Source organism: Narcine bancroftii, chromosome 5 (genome assembly GCF_036971445.1).
Source record: "Narcine bancroftii isolate sNarBan1 chromosome 5, sNarBan1.hap1, whole genome shotgun sequence".
Taxonomy (NCBI): Eukaryota; Metazoa; Chordata; class Chondrichthyes; order Torpediniformes; family Narcinidae; genus Narcine; species Narcine bancroftii.
In genome coordinates, this window is record NC_091473.1 from 218,870,360 (window position 1) to 218,888,993 (window position 18,634).

At 46.6% G+C, this 18,634-nt stretch overlaps 1 protein-coding gene across 2 annotated transcripts in view; it reads right to left on the reverse strand.

Moving 5' to 3' along the window:
• Nucleotides 1-920: 920 nt before the first annotated feature.
• LOC138764869 (choline/ethanolaminephosphotransferase 1-like) overlaps nucleotides 921-18,634 on the reverse strand; it is a 51,866-nt gene continuing 34,152 nt past the window's right edge. For both annotated transcript variants that reach the window (XM_069941273.1, XM_069941272.1), the window contains exons 5-8: nucleotides 10,880-11,011; nucleotides 9,497-9,655; nucleotides 8,348-8,473; nucleotides 921-4,186 (exon numbers count right to left, since the gene is read on the reverse strand). In XM_069941273.1, coding sequence (XP_069797374.1) covers nucleotides 4,049-4,186; nucleotides 8,348-8,473; nucleotides 9,497-9,655; nucleotides 10,880-11,011 — 555 coding nt within the window. In that variant the 3' untranslated portion in view covers nucleotides 921-4,048. The remainder of the gene's footprint in view (nucleotides 4,187-8,347; nucleotides 8,474-9,496; nucleotides 9,656-10,879; nucleotides 11,012-18,634) is intronic.

An 18,634-nucleotide genomic window follows, 5' to 3' on the forward strand; every position in this document is an offset into this window, starting at 1 on the left:
GAATCATGAAACTGTTCTTTAATTTCTCAATCAGTATACTCCTTTAGTTCCTCTACATTCTCTGGGGTCAGCAAATTCACACTCAGCTTCCACATTTCTGTCCGCCTCATCCTCCTGTCGGTGACAGAGGAGATGCGAAGGAGACAGTGGTCAAAGTACACCAGCATGATGTCGATGGTTCTGACCGTGACAGCCTTTGCATCGAAGATGAAGTCTCTCTGAGACCAGGTTGTGCCATCCAATCTCAAATAGGTGGACTGCAGGGTAGCTAATGGTGTTGCACAGAGTCCATCAGAAGTCTGGAGGAGCTGTCCAGATTGCTGTCGGCACTGCTAGATCATCAAGCTGCATTAATGATGCAGTTTAAGTTACCAGCCAGAATGCTCATGCTACAACAAATGTGATGTCTTTAAATGTTTGGGGAAAAGCACAAGATTGGACACATTGTGTAATGTTGGCATAAAGTATTTTTCACATCAATGTGCTTTCTTTCATTTCCATCCAACATTGTAAGTCCACCAACTGAAGTGTCAATTTACCTGCCAAACAATATCTTTGGGATGTGTGAAGAAACCAGAGCACTGGAGGAAACTCGCGTGTTACAAGGTGCAAACTCACTAAGACAGCACCCAAGGTCAGAGTCAAACCCAGGACCCTAGAGCAGCTTTATAATCTGCAACTCCACCATGCTACCTTGATTCCAGTCACAAAGACGTTCCTCTTCTCACTGGCAGGGATCTGTGTTATTAACGCAAGGATGCTCTGCTGTCTCCAAAGACAGATCTGGTTATAGCCTGCTGGGAACTGGTGCAATGCACATGGGCAACATAGCAGCTTACAACAAGGAAAGTTCAAGATCAGGAGGACCAATGCTTTATGAAAAGGATACAAATGAATCAAATGACTACAACATACACAACTATCATGAATAAAGCAATCTTTATTTACATCAGCACTTATTTAAAAAGAACAGAAAATTACTACAAGAGTAAATCAAGATGCCCAGTTACACCAGAGGCAAAATTAATTGAAATCATCTGTACTTAATTCATTAACAAAATTTGTGCAAAAGAATTAACTCCATTATATCCAGTTGCTCCAAGTGAATGGGGATGGTTCAACAAAAGGACCTGCTCATTGAATTATATACATAACAACACTAATTTGGACTTTGAGTTTTTTTTTACCTCTTTCAGAAATCACCAAGCCCAAGAAATAGGGGCAAAAGCAAGAAATTCGCAGTGGTTCATTCTGTATTTGTATCCAGCATTTGGAAATTGCCAAGATGGCAGAATGTGGCTAGGTTAGTAAGATCAGGAGACCACTCACTTCTGGGAAGTTCTCAGAGCATGTGAGCAGGACCCTGATAGTCATTAACCATACACTTTCCCATCTATACATTTGAAAATACTGCAAGGCAACCCTACACCTTGTACAAAGGATTTAAAATACTGTTAAATCCATTCATAATACTTCTGTCACATCTGTTTGATGGCAACAGGCCTTCATGAATACTAGTAGTGTATATTAGTTTCAATTCTTGCATAGTTTGGGCATTTTAGTGAGTGAAGTGGATTTATGTGTGCTGAGCAGCCCCCCCACCCCTCACAATTCAGGATGTTAATTCATGCTGAAACAATAATAGACCAGACAGGTCTGAACTCGTTTGCTATCATTTAAAAATTTCTTCAAACTCTTAGGGCTCACTTCAAAGATTTACTCATTCCTGTCCCCTCTATTATTCATAATACTAGGAGCAATAACAACTTACTGGACAAAAAAAAAACATTTTGCATGTATATTTATTGAAATAATTACATAGGCAAATAAATTAGCCTCTTTCTGGTAAAGTAGGAATCTTCATTGATCAAACTTTACAGGGAAATCAGATATTCACAGAAGTGAACAAATTCTTCTCAGTCACCCAAGAATGTCTGGTATGAAAGAGGACTGTTTTGATTCCATCTATTGCTATTTTCCAATATCACATTACATGGCATTTCTTAAAACAAAATAAAAATACAAAATGGAACTGTGCAGTTTTTCAGGTAATACAAGTGTGCAGAGGTGATGGTTAATTTTACAGCACCAATGATTTGCTGCAGAAAAATAGGCAAATACCAGCTGGAACAGGCACAAAGTCACTGCTTGTCCTGACCACAGTAATATCCCAACCCTTCAGCACCAGAGAAGATCGGAGGTGTTGACCGATGCCAATGAAAATGTGAGATGCACTGAATCTCTCCACTCAATCGCTCATTCAGGTTGAATTTTGTTTTTCCATATCTTTTTCAAATGACCACAGCCAAAGGTCAATACAAGGCAGCAGTGTCCAAAGTACAACAGGACAGATCTATCCCTTGCACTCAACCCAGGAAATGCTCAGCAAATGGGATTCCTCAAAGTTAGACCAAGCCTAAGTTGCCAGAGTTATTGTGGATTGTATATAAAGTGAAAAGCCACACCTTCCATCCAAACCCCTGATTATTATTGAACAATTACATTCAATGTCTTGGAATAGAAAAAAAATCTGCTCTTCCTATTGCTGTCAGCATCAGCTAGATATAGTAGATGTCACTGAGCAGCGAAAACGTGCTGTTGGTAACTGGACAGTCACCAAATAGTCGAAGGCCAAGTTTGTTTTCAGCTGTGATGCTAAGGCTGATGGAGCAAACTCAGGCAGGCAAAACATTTTCTGCAACAGGAGATGGATGAACTGCAGTCTCATTGTGGAAATCATTTTAGTATACAAAGGTACTGACTCATTATCCACATGTAAGAAGGACTTTATTCTGGCACGTAGCATGAAGGATGATCCTACTTGATGGTCAATAAGCAGGTGCACAGAATCAGGTTCTGTCGACCAACAGATGCTCTTATTACAAGTTATAAACTTTAAGCATTAACGCAGATACTGTGCACATTTCCAGTACTGTTTAAGCCAGTAAATCATTCTACAATCATTAAATCAAGCCTTGGTCAAAAAGAAATTCCTTCGGAGTTGATACCCTGTGAAGTGAATTGATCTATTTGAAGAATTTTGCAGAGAAAACTACTCAGTGCCGGTTCCTCAGCTGATGTTACTGATTTGTTCCTTTGGTGTAACACAATGTTTAGATGAGTCTGGAAAGTCCTGATTCGTGAGGAATTGAATTCAGAATAAGCCAGGAAGCAGTGGGCTCACTCATGGGAAACAAATCTACAACCAGAGAGATTTTTTTTTTTAAACGTGAAAGCACTTTGTTAAAGTAGACACAAGTGTTTGTGGCCATTTACTCCTTTACATGTTGGCGTGTGTAAAAAATAAAGCAAACAAAATAGTCACATTACACTGCTCCCAAGTGACAGTCCAGCACCAACAAGGCCCCTTTAATTACACAAGCATGTATTGTTAAGCAGTTAATACCAAAATCTGATACAACCTCACTGGTGTAATTAGTTTAAATACTACAAAATATTGCATTGCAAAACTTTAACCCTCAGGCACTAGCACCTTGCTGGCACTCTATTAATTTTAGGAAACCCCATCAGATCACATGTCCCAAAGCCAATGTAATTTTATTTCCAAAGCACTCTGTAGTTCACTCACCTCACCTGTCAAGCAGTGAGGTTCTTGCTTGGCACAAAGCACCCCCATCCCTTGAAATCCTTACCTGCGATATGGCTCATCGGGTTTTAACTTCAACTAAGCTCAGACCCAAATCTTCCAGCACTGTACTACCCCGGCAGATACTCAGGTGACCAAGAGGGCTGAAAAGGTCAAAGCCAGTGGTCTCGTCTAAGCCCTGTAATGAGACCATGTCCTATCCTGACCTGCCAGCATTACAGGGAGACATGCCTGTAGCAGCAAGTCAGTTCCTTCCACTGTCTGCGAGTCCAGGAGTGCTCGACTTCATTCGGAAACTGAGGCTTAAATAAACAAAAAGTGCATACAATGATTGAACCAAAAATTAATAATTTGTTCACTTTTTCTCCATTTCGGTGCTTTGCTCTATGTACATTTCCTCAGTCGAACCTTGGGGTTGCTTCATTAAGCACAGTGGTGAAGTCACTCGTGATGGTTTTGCTCCTGAGAGCTGACTGCTGGGGAGATGGAATTAATTTTGAAGATGTTAATGTGAAGATGGGATGCGATCTGATTGCAGACACCTACAGAGTAACGGATTAGGTCAAAGAGAGACCAGACCTGAAGGGCAAAGCAAAGAGAACAATTAATGGGGAACAGTCCATGGCCCTTCAGCCACTGGTCACAAAAGGTATAACACAAAGTGCAACACTATTACAGCGACAGTGATCTGGGTTCAAATCCGCTGCTGTCTGTAAGGTTTTTACATTCTCCCATGTGTGGGTTTTCCAGGTGCTCCAGTCTCTTCCAGCTCTCATAGGATTAGTACTTTAATTGGTTGCCTGGGTGTGTTTGAGGTGGAAGGGCCCATATAAAAATTCCTTCACACCCTGACGTCTCAGAGAGACAGGTACAATCTCAGAGTTAAACAAATTTACAGTTGCCACTGAACTGCTCCCAATTAGATCAAACTTATTCACACCCACAGCGCACTGCTATTTTAACCATGTAGTAAAGACATAACAAGAGTGTTATGCCTTCACATCGTATTTTCCACAATGCAGACCAAACATATTTCCACTGAAATGTTCCAGCCAAGGAACGATTCAACCACAAGCCCCCTTTCTGTAGGAACCACTGCCCTCAGGATTCCTTGGCCTGCTCATCCCCACTCTTCCCTCCCTGTCCCTTTGCCCTTTCCCCAACAACCCAAGGAGGTGTTCCTGTACCTCCATCACCATCCAAGGACCTAAACAATCCTTCCAAGTGAGGCAGAGGTTCCAGGTTGCATCTCTTGTTCAATATGTAGCCTGCTCAACATCGATGAGGTGTAGAACAGGTGACCACTCTGTAGAGCACCTCAAGTCTGGTCACATGTCATTTCAACTCCCCTTCCCATATCAACTAATTTGTCTTCAACCTCATCCGCAACCATGGAAAAGCCCAAGGCAAATCAAAAGAACACTTTGCATTCCACACGAGCTCAAAACCTGATGATATGAGCATTGATGTTATAGTTGCAGGCAACCCCGCTCCTTTCTCACACCCACCAATCTTCAAGAGTGCATGCTTCCATCCTGCTCACCATTTTTACCTCAAAGAACAGTAAAGGCCCTTTGGCCTGTGATGTGCCGACCTATGGCAACCTTCACAACAATCTAATGTTTTCCTACCTCACACCCATTACCTTACATCTTTCTTAAATCCATGTGCCTATCCAAGTTTCTTTTGAATGTCCCTATTGAACCAGCCTCCATCACCAACTTCAGCAATACATTACAGGCACCCACATTTTCTGTGTATTAAAAAAACTCGCCTCTGACATCTCCTCAATGTTCCTCTACTCACCTTAAACATACATCATCTGGTATTTGCTATTGTTGCCCCATGAAAAAGGTCATAATCTTTTATACTTCTGGAAAGTCCTCTCATCCTTTGGCACTTCAAAGAGAAAGCCAAAGCTCTGTCAACATCGATTCATCTGATCTGCTCTCCCATCTAGGTAACATCCTGGTAAATCTCTGCACCCAGGTCTCAATGTAGACAAGACAAAGGAGTTGATTATGGACTTTAGGAGGACCAGGAACCACCACCCTTCACTACACATCAACAACTCTAGTAGAGAGAACAAAGTTCCTTGGAGTTCACTTAACTATCGGGTAGTGGCCCATCATGGATACACAACATCTCCTCACTTGTCAAGAATGCATAGCAGCAACTTCACTTCCTAAGAAGACCGAAGCGGTCAAGGCTATTGGCCACCATTATTTTGAACATCTACAGGAGCTCTACTGAGAATGTCCTTGCCGGCTGCATCACATATCCCTTTTACACAGCAATGCCATTTCATTGGTGTGTGAATAACTCATATTTAAAGCCACCTCAGGTTGTTCACACTGAACCAAGAAAAGCAGGGTCAGTGCAACCTTTTACATAGCGACCCAGCATCCTGGAGCAAAAGGAGGCGGGACCTGCAGCATTACAGCATTGGCATCCCAGGAAGGCAGGTAAGCCTTTTAGACAGGAGCTGATGCAAAACACATCAGCTCTGATATTACCTACCTTGGTGGGGTAATGCACAGGATGAAAATGACCCTCCCCCCCCCACCCCCCACTCGCACGTTCGTTGTGTTCATACAGGTAAGTTAATTCCCGTCTTTCAATAGCTGGGTAAAAGGGGTAACTGTGATATGGTTAATACAGAGAACTGGATTGGAAGTTAATTCACAGGACCATAAGTGGTAGAAAAGATCACTGGATTCTCCCTCCCTCTTCCCCCACCCACTCCACTTCCACCAGCAACATGATTTACCAAGATTATTGTCTGAAGAGGGTGTGCAAAGTCATTGAGGACCCCTTCCACCCTGCACACAGCTTCTTTCAGCTGCTCCCATCAGGAGGATCAGAGCCAGCACCGCCAGGCTGAGGAACAGCTTCTTCCCATGGGCAGAGAGAATGACCAAAGCAACTATTCCCTCCAACCATATGAAACGCTCAAATTCATGAAACAATTTTATTTGTACCTATGAATATTTGTGCTGCAGATGTATGGTTTGTCTGTATGTATGTTATGTCTGGTTGTGTGTCTGTACCGAGGACCAGAGAATGCTGTTGGTTTGTACAGTACTTGAGCAAATCAGATGACAATAAACTTGACACTCTCTCCAAAGCATCTCCATCCTTTCTACAATGAGGTGACCACAACTGAACACAATACTCCCTAATCCTTCCCTTATCTCATTATACTTACCAGGTGCACTGCACCTGCACATCCACCTTTTGTGACCCCAAACAGTCCTTCCAAGTGAACTAACACATGAATCTGCATCCTGTGCTCCTGTTGGACTCTCTGAATTGGAGAGCCTGAACACACACTGGGAGAAATCGCTTCATTGAGTATCTTCGCTCTGTCCGCTGCAATTGTGGAGATCTCACGTGGCAACCTGTTTCAATTCCCTGGCCCATTCCCATGCTAATATGTCTGTCCATGGTTTCATGTATTGCCAGTCTGGGACCACCTGCAAATTAAAGGAACACCACCTCATCTTCCATCTAGGTACCCTCCAACCAGATGGCATATAGACTTCTCCAACTTCTGTTGGCAGCACCACACCCTTCCCCCCCACCTTTCCCCTTCTATTCCTGTGTCTCCTTTTCTCTAACCCAGTCTCCCTCTCTATCCCTCTGTCTCCTCCAGTTCTGCATTCACAGACGCACACACCTCCCTCAATCAATTCTCACCTTTCCTGTCACCCTATCCATGTCTAATTATCTCCTTTTTCCTGTTGGCCTGAGCTCTTCCCTCCTCCCCCAGCCTTTTTATTTAGTTGCCTGCGTTTTGCTCATACCCTGAAGACCACTTCTGGACACTGCCGCAACACCAATGTTTCTGTGTTTTTTACTACAGTTACAGTGTCATAGACTTCCCCATTTCACACCTACCAACCTCAGTCCTCTAACCTCCTCCACCCAGTCTCATCTACCTCATCTTTTCCTTTCATTTATGTTTCCACCTATCATCTTGGTCTCAAGCCTGATCCCAACCACACATCGCCTTCCATGCACCATGCCCAGGTCCAACCGCACACCGCTTTCCATGCACCATGCCTGGGTCCAACCGCACACTGCCTTCCACGCCCCATGTCCAGGTCCAACTGCACATCACCTTCCACACACCATATCTGGATCCAACCGCACACCACCTTCCACAAACCATGCCCGGGTCAAACCATAAAACAACACTCTTATACCAAATCCAGGGGACATTTCCTCAAATGCCCAATTACAAAACACCAATGCCATACAGACACACAGCACCAGTTAAAAGACTACCCACTCCTGGCTCCAATGCAATGCCCCAATCTTTCAGTGTTCCTTCGAGAACCAGGTAGGACTTCCTATTACTCCCTCTACAGCAAAAGAATATCAGGAGATGTCACATCACAGAAATTATTTAATGCATGAAACCCCACTGCTTCATCCTCAGCTGAGTCTTCCTGGTGGGCAGTAAGTTTCCCAAGAGTGAAGAACCCATGCCTTCCGTCTTACACTGCACACAGTTCCAAGAGGTAGATGCTGTCACATTGCAAATCGCATCTAAATGATCACACTCCCAGCTCCAGATCCACACTGCAAATTGCCAGCCTACTTCGATGAGTCACTGCATCTACTGGGATAAATCTGGTTAACTTGTTGCCCTGACAATAACAGAATCTGATAGGGACTGAACACCACGAGCCAATTGCTCATTAATGTAATACAGCACCAATACTTCTTACTTACCAAAGCAATCCAGAGCACCAAATACTCGCTGATGAAACTGTTGAAGTACTGGTCTAGAAAGAGGAGACCTGGACCAACAAATGCTGTGTCCTGCAAATGCATCTCGCTCTTTGTCATGTGAGCCACCTGAAATTAGAGAAATGATTTACTGTCCCCCCCCACAAAGGTTTGAAGCAAGTCTCAGCTAACAAGAAATACAAATATAGAGGGCATGAATTTTAGGTGAGGGTAAAGATTTAAAAAGGGCCTGAGGGGCTCCTTCACACAGAACGTGGTGGATGTATAGAGTGAGCTGCCAGAGGAAGTGGTAGAGGCCAGTACCATCACAACATTTAAGAGTTTGGGACAGGTGCACGGATTAGCGTGGGGAATTAGGGCCAGCTCTGGCAGACAATCTGGTTTGCATGGTTGAGTTGGGCCAAAGGGTCTGTTTCTGTGCTGTAAAACAAAAAACAGACCCAGTCAATACTACATTTGCCCTGAAACCACTTCTGCAGTTGAGGAAATGTGGCACGGCCATTTGTACAAAGCAAACTTCTATAAACTTCTATAAACAGCAATGGATACAATGCTCAGAGCCTTTTACTTTTTAAAAAAAAAAGGCTAAATATGGGAGAGAGCACAGAGAATAGCCCTATACACAATGGCTGTGAGACTCTGGTCAAAATCCAACACCTTCAACAGTATTTTGTTGGAGGTCTTCCCATTGTATGGGGCAAGTCCTGCAGCTGAAGTTGAACCCATGACCTGCAAACTATGAGCTAAAGATGCCAGGCAGAATATAAAAGGCAAAGCAGATTCAATTCAAGTGTGCACTCAGAGGTGGCTTATTGATAAATCAAACGATTCAGCTACAAACTACTGGGGCAATCAGTTTTGCAAGAGATTTCAGGTTATGAAGTCAAAGTTTTAATGAGAATGTCTCCAGTTTACAACAATCCACCTTGTGGCTATCACAACAGATGGTCTGTTGTGTCAGACACAAGGTGGATTGTTGTACCTTAAGGGATTCTCATTAAAAACCTCAACTTCACAACCATAAATCCCTTGTAAAACTGATTGCAATAACACTGGGGATCACTGTCCCTCCACATCAGCACGCCATCCGTCATGCTATCAAACAGGAGGATTGGGCCAGCTGTTACCTACCACTAATTTGTTGGTTATTTTTGCAGAGACAAAACCAAAAGCGAGAATGTAGAGGCAGGGGTTGTTCTCAAAAAGCCGACTGGTGGACTTCTTGTAGATCATCAGTGCCAGTGTGATAACTGTCCCGATGTGCAGGAAGGGTGACAACACACTTGTGCCCTGTTAAAATAAAAATTCTATGATTAACGCTGGTCATTGAGCATGCAGCCTTAATGCAAGCAGAGCAGTGATCTGGCGCTGCTGTGCAGTGACAGGAAATCCAGGCCCCTTGGCAGCTCCTGCCATGGACAACTGTCTCACGAGGGAAACAATCTGCATCTCACTTACTCAACATCAGGGAGAACTGTCGATTAAACTGCCATCACACTGTTCACTGTGGACTTCCAGCACTCTGACAATTTCCATCTCTTTCCCCTCACTGTTACTTCACGAGGGGACTGCCCACAATTCAGACAATGACAGGACTCTGGAGAGCAGGCTTCCTGAAATTGGTGGCAGAAAAGATTCACGCAAATGTTTCTGGGACTGGAGGGCTTAAAGTACAAGGAGAGGTTGGGGCTTTTCTTCCCCCCCCATGCCCCCCCCCCCCCCAAGAGCACAAGAGGCAGAGGAGTAGCCTTAGATGTTTATAAAATGAGGGACCTGGGAAAATTGAATGTTACTTTCCCCCCCACTCTCCCCAGGATGGGAGTTTAAAACTGGCCGAAACAATCTTAAGAGGAGTGGGAAAGATTTAGAGTGGATTTGAGGGGCTACCTTTTTCCTCCTACAAAGAGGGGGTGGTTGATATATGGAACACACTGCTAGGGGAAGTGGTAGAGGTACAATTTAAAAGCCATTTGCACAAATACAAGGCAAGGCTTAATGGGATATGGTCCGAATGCAGTCAAACAGAACCAGCTCAGGTACACAATTTGGCTGGCATGGACAAGTTGGGTCAAAGGGCCTGATTCAGTGTTGCAAAATTTCATGGCATCCTGCTTTTGATTCATTGATTTTCTATCCTGGATGTTACTTTCAGAACACCGAGGAGCAGGTGATAGGTTAGTCACAGCAGCCACCTCCAATCTACTACAAGAAACTAAGAGGGAGCCTGCAATATTCCTGACAACAGATTCTTGGTTTGTACACACACCTGCTCCCCTCACTTATCCCACAGTATCATAGCCCAGATCCAACTTGTGCTTAACCCTGACTGATTCACTTGCCTGACTTTAGTGTCAATACTCCCCCCGACCCTCCCCATTCCTCTTCGGATGATGTTCCTGCATGGGATAACCTCTCACTCCCACTTTGCAGCAGCGCATTTAGGTGGTCTTGGAATTAACCTCTTCCTGAACGCGGGCATGCATAGACTGATCCCGCCCCATTCAGAGTCCTTACCGCAATAGTTGAGCCGTTCTTGCCCACGCCTCCTGTGAAGATGACAGTGAAGTAGTTGGTGCAGGAGAAGATGGCGCCTGCCACCACAAAGAGAGCTGGCACAATTTTAACTTGAATTTCCAACAGTGGGATCTTTATCAGAGAAAAGATTTTTAAAAAGAGAGGAATCATCAGAAATTCATTGCTCATCGTGCAGTGTCAATATTATAAATTTGAGAGGACAAGATGATTTTATAGGATATTTTTTGAAAGCATCCACATTATACAGTGATGCCTCCATGAATAAATCTTCCAAAGTGTGGGGCACAAGATCAGTGGGGGCTGAGGTGAGGAATTTCAACTGGCCTCTCCCCATCTCTTAGAACAGACTACACCTCCCAGACACACAGTCTTTGTTCCTCTGTCACTCCCTACAAACTGTACCCCCCCCCACCCCACCCCCCCCCCCACCCCATAGTGTACTGGGTACCATTTACATCAGTCACCAGGATAAGAACATTAGGAGCAGGAGTCAACCATCCGGCCCATCAAGCCTGCTCCACAAGGTCATAGCTGATCCGGTTGTCGATTTAAGATCCTCTTACCCACCCATCCCCATGGCCTTTTATTCCCCAATTGTCTTGAATACAGTCAATGAGGCAGCTTCTAATGCTTCCTTGGTTGAAGAATTCCACAGATTCAATACTCTCTGGGAGTTCTTCCTCATTTTAGTCCTATATTCCACCTCACCCCCCCCCCCAAATTTTGAGGCCATATCCCCTAGCACTGGTGTCACCTGACAGTGGAAACAACTTGCCTGCCTCAATCTAATCTTTCATTTATGTTTCTAACAATCCCCTCTCATTTTCCCTTAATCCTGCAAGTATAGTTCTAGGTGATTCAATCTCTCCTCATAGGCTAACCCCATCATCTCCAGAATAAACCTGATGAACCTCCTCTGTGCACCTCCAAGGCCAGTATCTTTTTTCTCAAGTAAGGAGACCAGAACTACCACAGTACACCAGGTGCAGCCTCACCAGTTAACTGAACAGTTGAAGCAGGACATTTACCGTTTAAAATTTTTTTTTAAACTTAATACTTCTGAGAATCATGTTAGTAATAATATGTACAAATATTCAGTATTAAAATACAGTACACAATCCTTTATCTGGAATCCAGTGTGTTTGGAATTTCGGATTTTTTTGGATTTCGGAAAACCATATTTAAACCCACCCGAATTGTGCTGCCCTATCCACCTCCACCCCCTTCCAGTCACGCTGCCGTCTCTCCCCCCCCCCCCCCCCCCACCTTGCCCGCCCGACTCACGCTGCCGGTCTCCCGTCCGCCCCTCGCTGCCAGTCTCTGGCCTCACTTGCCGGTTTTTGGAGCTTTCCGGATTTTAGATGTCCAGATAAAAGGATTGAGTACCTGTATACAGCGATTTGCCTTTTTTCTCTTCACCCCACCCCCTACAACTTAAACCAAGAAATGAAAGAAAGAATAAATAAACAATAGAATAGAAAAAGAGAAAGAAAAAGAAATTATGTCATATTTCATTATTTTCATAATTGTAACAATGGAGGTCTGAAATTGGCGGTTTCTAATATACTCTATGTATGGTTCCCAAATTTGTTCAAATTAAGCATATTTGTCTTTTGGTTTGTAGGTAATTTTTTCTAATGGAATTCACTTGTCCATTTCTATGGACCATTGTTGTATTTTTAAGGTTGCTTCCATTTTCCAAGTTATCATTCTGTACTTTTTTTTGCTGCTACGAGCACAATCGTAATAAATCGTTTTTGAGCCCTGTCTAATTTTAGACCTAATTCTTTATCTTTTATGTTGTTTAACAAGAAGATTTTTTGTAATTCTATTTAATATTAGGTTTAAATCCTCCCAAAAAGTTTTCACTTTTTTTATATATCCAAATTGCATGTTTTGCTGTTCCAATTTCTTGTTTAAAACATAAGCATTTGTCCAATAGTGTTGGTTCCATTCTTTTAACTTTTGAGGTGTAACATGTAGTCTATATAGGCAATTTCATCATACGAAACTGAGTATTTATTGTATTAATCATGGTCCCTGCACATAGTTCCTTCTGTTTCATTCTTTATTCGTATATTGAAATCTTTTTCCCAAATTGCTTCATCTTTTTACATATATTGCAATATGCTATACATATTTGTAATTGGTTTTTTTTTTAAAAACAATTGCAGTGTCTGTAATTAAGTATTCATAGCAGCTACTTGGGTAATCTTAGGCTAGTTCCCAACTTCTCTTTTAAATAAGTTTTCAACTGATAGTATGAAAATATTGTACCATGTGATATTCCATATTTATTTTTTAACTGTTCAAATGTCAATAAATTATTTCCCAAAAAGCAATCTTTTATTCTTTTAATTCCTTTTCTTGCCCATTCCTTACAAAATAAGTTGCCTATTGTAAAAGGAATTAATGGGTTTTGTGTTAGTAACATTTTTGGTATTTGATAATTTATCATCTTTCGCTCCAGAGGTATTCTCTTGGATATTTTTGTGTGTACGATATGGTATTGTTATGTTGTACCAGTTTCTCATCCCATTTATAGAGTAAATGTTCAGGGTGTGGCGGCACACCACAAGGCAGGCGAACTGGCCCTGTAATCCACACAGCGTGGCATCCGGCCAAAATGGCGCCGTCGGGGGGGGGTTCCCCTTCTTCTCAGCACAGGGCTCAGAAGCACGCGCTGGGGGACCACGTGACGCCCGGTGACGTCAGCGCCCCCAGCACGGTTCTCAGCCAGGTCCACTGGGAGTATAAGTCCAGCCCAGCAACCTGCAATAAATCAGTTCTGCTCACTGAGCTCAACCCGTCTGTTGTGTGTTCTTTCGGTAGCAGTGTAGCTGCCACTACAATTGGTGACCTCGACTGGTTCAAACGTCTCTGAACCCATCATGAACGAACCTGAGATCAGTGCTATAGTCGTCAAGCTGTCTGAATTCTGGGTTCAGGAGCCGGAGACCTGGTTCGGCCACATGGTTCAATTTCACCTCCTCCAGATTTCATCTGACACGACCAAATTCTACCATGTGGTCGCCGCCCTAGAGCAGGCCACCGGCAAATGCTTGCTGCACCTCATTCAGCACCCACCCGCCGAAGACAAATACTAGACCATCAAGTGAGTGCTCACCGGATCCCTCGGACTATGCAGGCACCAGCGTGCCACTCGGATGATGCACCTTGTTGCCCTGGGGGACAGGTCTCCGATGGAACTGATGGACGAGATGCTCACGCTCATGGGTGATCACACCAATTGCCCACTCTTCAAGCGCATTTTCCTCGACCATCTGCCCGAGGACATCTGGCTGTTATTGGCCCAAGAGAGCTTTACCAACCTGAGGAAGGTCGCTCAGAAGCCCCAAGAGCTATGGCTTGAGCGATTCCCGGAGGACATGGCGGTCCAGCAGGTCACGAGGTACGGGCATGACCATGTCAAACCCACCCTTCGCGCTGCGGTAGAGCATCCGGCCCCTGCAGGGGCCACCAAGAGCATAAATAGGGGCACGGCATCCTCTGCAGGTCTCTGCTTCTACCACCAGCGCTGGGGAACCAAGGCTCGGAAGTGTCGTCAGCTCTGCTCGTTCCAGGGAAACGACCAGGCCGGCCGCTGTTAATGGCTGCAGCGGCTGGCCAATGACACAGCCTCCTCTACCTGCGGGACTCAGTCAGCGGCTGGAGGTTCCTCCTCAACACTGGGGCCCAGATCAGCGTCATCCCGGCCACGGCCATCAAGCCCAGGAACCGACCTCGAGGACCTCCCCCTGTGCGGCCAACACAACAGAGATCTGGACATATGAAGACAAGACAGTCCACTTCCAGATCAGCCGACGAAAGTTCTCATGGGTTCACCGTCTCGTCCCTTCCGACTGCCATCCTGGGTGCCCACTTCCTCCTCGCCCACAGGCTTCTGGTGGACATTCGGGGTATGCGCCTGGTGGATGCCCGTACTTTCTAGGCTGTTCGCTTCAACGCCTCTCGCACAGAACAGCCGCAGATGGCCATGAATCCTGGACGAGTTTCCGACCCTCCTCAAGCCACAATTCTCCACTGCCTCACTGTGCCACGGGGTGTTCCACCACATCCCTGCCCAGGGCCCACCAGTTCACACCAAGGCACGTCGGCTCCCTCCTGACAAGCTCCAGGTGGTGAAGGAGGAGTTTTCGCATCTATTGGAACTGGGGATCATTCGGTGGTCCGACAGTCCGTGGGCCTCGCCGCTCCACCTTATCCCGAAAGCCGTCCCTGCTGGCGTCCCTGTGGAGACGATCGATGGCTCAACGAAACGACAGTTCCGGACTGTTACCCCATCCCTCACATCCAAGACTTTTATGGCCAACCTGCATGGTGCAAGGGTTTTCTCCAATGTTAACCTGATGCATGGGTATAACTAAATCCCGGTGCATCCTGAGGACATACCAAAGATGGCCATCATCACCCCCTTCGGCTTGTTCGAATTCCTTCGCATGGTGTTCAGGCTCAAGAACGCTGCTCAGATATTCCAGCGCCTCATGGACTCAGTGGCCAGGGACCTGGATTTCATCCTCATTTACTTAGATGACATCCTCATTGCCAGCAGGGATTGGGCGCAACACAAGGCCCAACTGCGCATCCTCTTCTCCCGGCTGGCCAACTTCGGCCTCACCATCAACCTAGCCAAGTGCCAGTTTGGGAAAGAGTCCATGCAGTTCCTGGGCCATACCATCACGGCCGAGGGAGCCACGCCCGCCGCTACGAAGGTTGCCGCTATCAAGGAGTTCTCACGTCTGGACAATCTCAAGGAGCTGCAGGAGCTTGCGGGTATGGTCAACTTCTACAACCGATTCATCCCGGGAGCTGCGCACATCATGCAGCCGCCATTCGCCCTCATTGCCACCAAGTACATATTGCTCACCTGGACCCCAGATACTGCAGTGCATTCGAGGCCACCAAGGACGCCCTCGCAAAGGCTACCATGTTCGTCCACCCACACACCGACCTGCATATGGTGCTCTCCGATGTCTCTGCCACAACCATCAACGCCATTCTGGAGCAGCAGGTGAACGGACAATGGAAGCCGCTGGCATTCTTCAGATGGCTTCTCTGCCCACCAGAGTCCAAGTATAGCATTTTTGACCATGAGTTACTGGCCATGTACCTGGCAATGCGGTATTTCCGCTATTTCTCAGAGGGAAGGACTTTTACCATCTTCACTGACCACAAACCCCTCACCCAGGCACTCGCGATGGCCCACCAGCAGTGTCACCACTCCTTCGTGTTAGAGTTTACCACCGACATTCGGCACAAGGTGGGGAAGGACAACGTGGTCGCCAATGCACTCTCGCGACTGGCCATTTGCGCTCGGACACCCGGCCTCACTTCGACCAGCTCGTCTGAGACCAGAAGTCTGACGAGGAGATGCAAGCCTTCAGGACTGCCATCACGGGCATGCGGTTCCGAGACCTCCCGACTCCAAACGGCAGAAGCACTGTCCTGTGCGATGTCTCCATGGGCACCCAACGACCAGTGGTTCCCCAGCAGTGGCGCAGGCAAGTCTTACATCACATCCATGACCTTTCGCACCCATCCATCAGGTCCACAGTCCGGATGGTGGCAGAGTGGTTCATCTGGCATGGGCTGCGGAAGCAGATCGCAGGCCGGGCCAGAACGTGCACCCATTGTCAAATGTCCAAGGTACACAGGCACACCAGCGCGCCCGTGCAAGAGTTCGTGCACGTCCGGGAACAGTTCAGCCACATTCACGTGGCCATAGTTGGGCTCTTACCCATTTCCCGGGTCAACTGTTACCTGTTCACGATGGTGGACCGCACCACTTGTTGGCCAGAGGTGATCCTGATGCCAGACGTCTCCACGGACTCCTGCTCCAGAGCGCTGTTGCACGGTTGGGTCACCCGGTTCGGCGTTCTGAATCACCTCACCAGCGATCGGGGCGCCCAGTTCACCTCTGCGCTCTGGGCACAGCTCGCCAACAGGTTGGGGAATCGAGCTACACCGCACCACGGCCTATCACCCACAGGCCAATGGGCTGGTCGAGCATCTGCACCGCCACCTTAAGTTGACGCTTATGGCCCATCTCACCGGTCCCGACTGGGTGGACGAACTTGGGTGCTCCTGGGCATCCACTCCACGCCCAAGGAGGATCTGCAGGCATCATCAGCTGAGCTGGTCTACGGCGCACCACTGGCACTTCCTGGTGAGTTCATCAATGCGCCTCACAACCCCCAGCAGTCGCCGCACGAGCTGCTTCCCCACCTCTGGGCCCGCTTGGACTCCTTTGCATCCCCACCGCCATTCAGACATGGCACATGGCCATCTCACATCCCCAGCGAGCTGATTTCCGCAGAGTACGTTTTTATTCTGTGGGGCCCGCCCGCGGCACCTCTGCAGAGACCTTACAAGGGGCCATACAAGGTTGTCCAGTGTTCAGGGTCTACGTTCACGCTGGACATCGGCGGCAGGTGGGAACTGTTTACTGTGGACAGGCTGAAGCCAGCGCACGTCGTCTCCACTGAACCAGTGATCGTGGCCCAGCCCAAGAAGTGAGGCCACCCAGCTAAAAAGGAAATTGGTGCCGGTTCTGGGGGGGCTTTGTGGCAGCACACCACTAGGCAGGCGAACCGACCCCGCTTGTAATCCATGCGGCAGGGCAGCCGGCAAAATGACGCCGTCGGGATTTTCCCCTTCTTCTCAGCACAAGGCTCAGAAGCCCGCGCTAGGGGACCATGTGACACCCGGGTGACGTCAGCCCCCCCTAGCGCGGTTCTCAGCCAGGTCCGGGTTGGGATAAGTCCAGCCCAGCAGCCTGCAATAAATCAGTTCTGCTCACTGAGGTCAACCCATCTGATTGTGTGTTCTTTCAGTAGCAGTGTTGCTGCCGCTACAAGGGACCTTTTCTCCTAATTTATATAATTCTATCTTGAGCCAATCCGGTTTTTCTCCTGTATGACAGAAATCTGATAGATATCTTAACTGTGCCGCCCTGTAATAGTTTTTGAAATTTGGTAGCTGCAATCCTCTTTGTTTATACACCAATGTTATTTTTTCCAAAGCCATACTTGATTTTTTTTTCCTCTTCCATAAAAACTTTCTTATTAATTTATTAAATTTCATTTAAAAATTCCACTGTCAAGGGAGTCAGTAGCTTTTGGAACAAATATTCTAGCCGTGGAAATACATTCATCTTGATGCAGTTTCTTTTTCTTTCTTTGGCTTGGCTTCGCGGACGAAGATTTATGGAGGGGGTAAAAAGTCCACGTCAGCTGCAGGCTCGTTTGTGGCTGACAAGTCCGATGCGGGACAGGCAGACACGATTGCAGCGGTTGCAAGGGAAAATTGGTTGGTTGGGGTTGGGTTTTTCCTCCTTTGCCTTTTGTCAGTGAGGTGGGCTCTGCGGTCTTCTTCAAAGGAGGTTGCTGCCCGCCAAACTGTGAGGCGCCAAGATGCACGGTTTGAGGCGTTATCAGCCCACTGGCGGTGGTCAATGTGGCAGGCACCAAGAGATTTCTTTAGGCAGTCCTTGTACCTTTTCTTTGGTGCACCTCTGTCACGGTGGCCAGTGGAGAGCTCGCCATATAACACGATCTTGGGAAGGCGATGGTCCTCCATTCTGGAGACGTGACCCATCCAGCTCAGCTGGATCTTCAGCAGCGTGGACTCGATGCTGTCGACCTCTGCCATCTCGAGTACTTCGACGTTAGGGGTGTAAGCGCTCCAATGGATGTTGAGGATGGAGCGGAGACA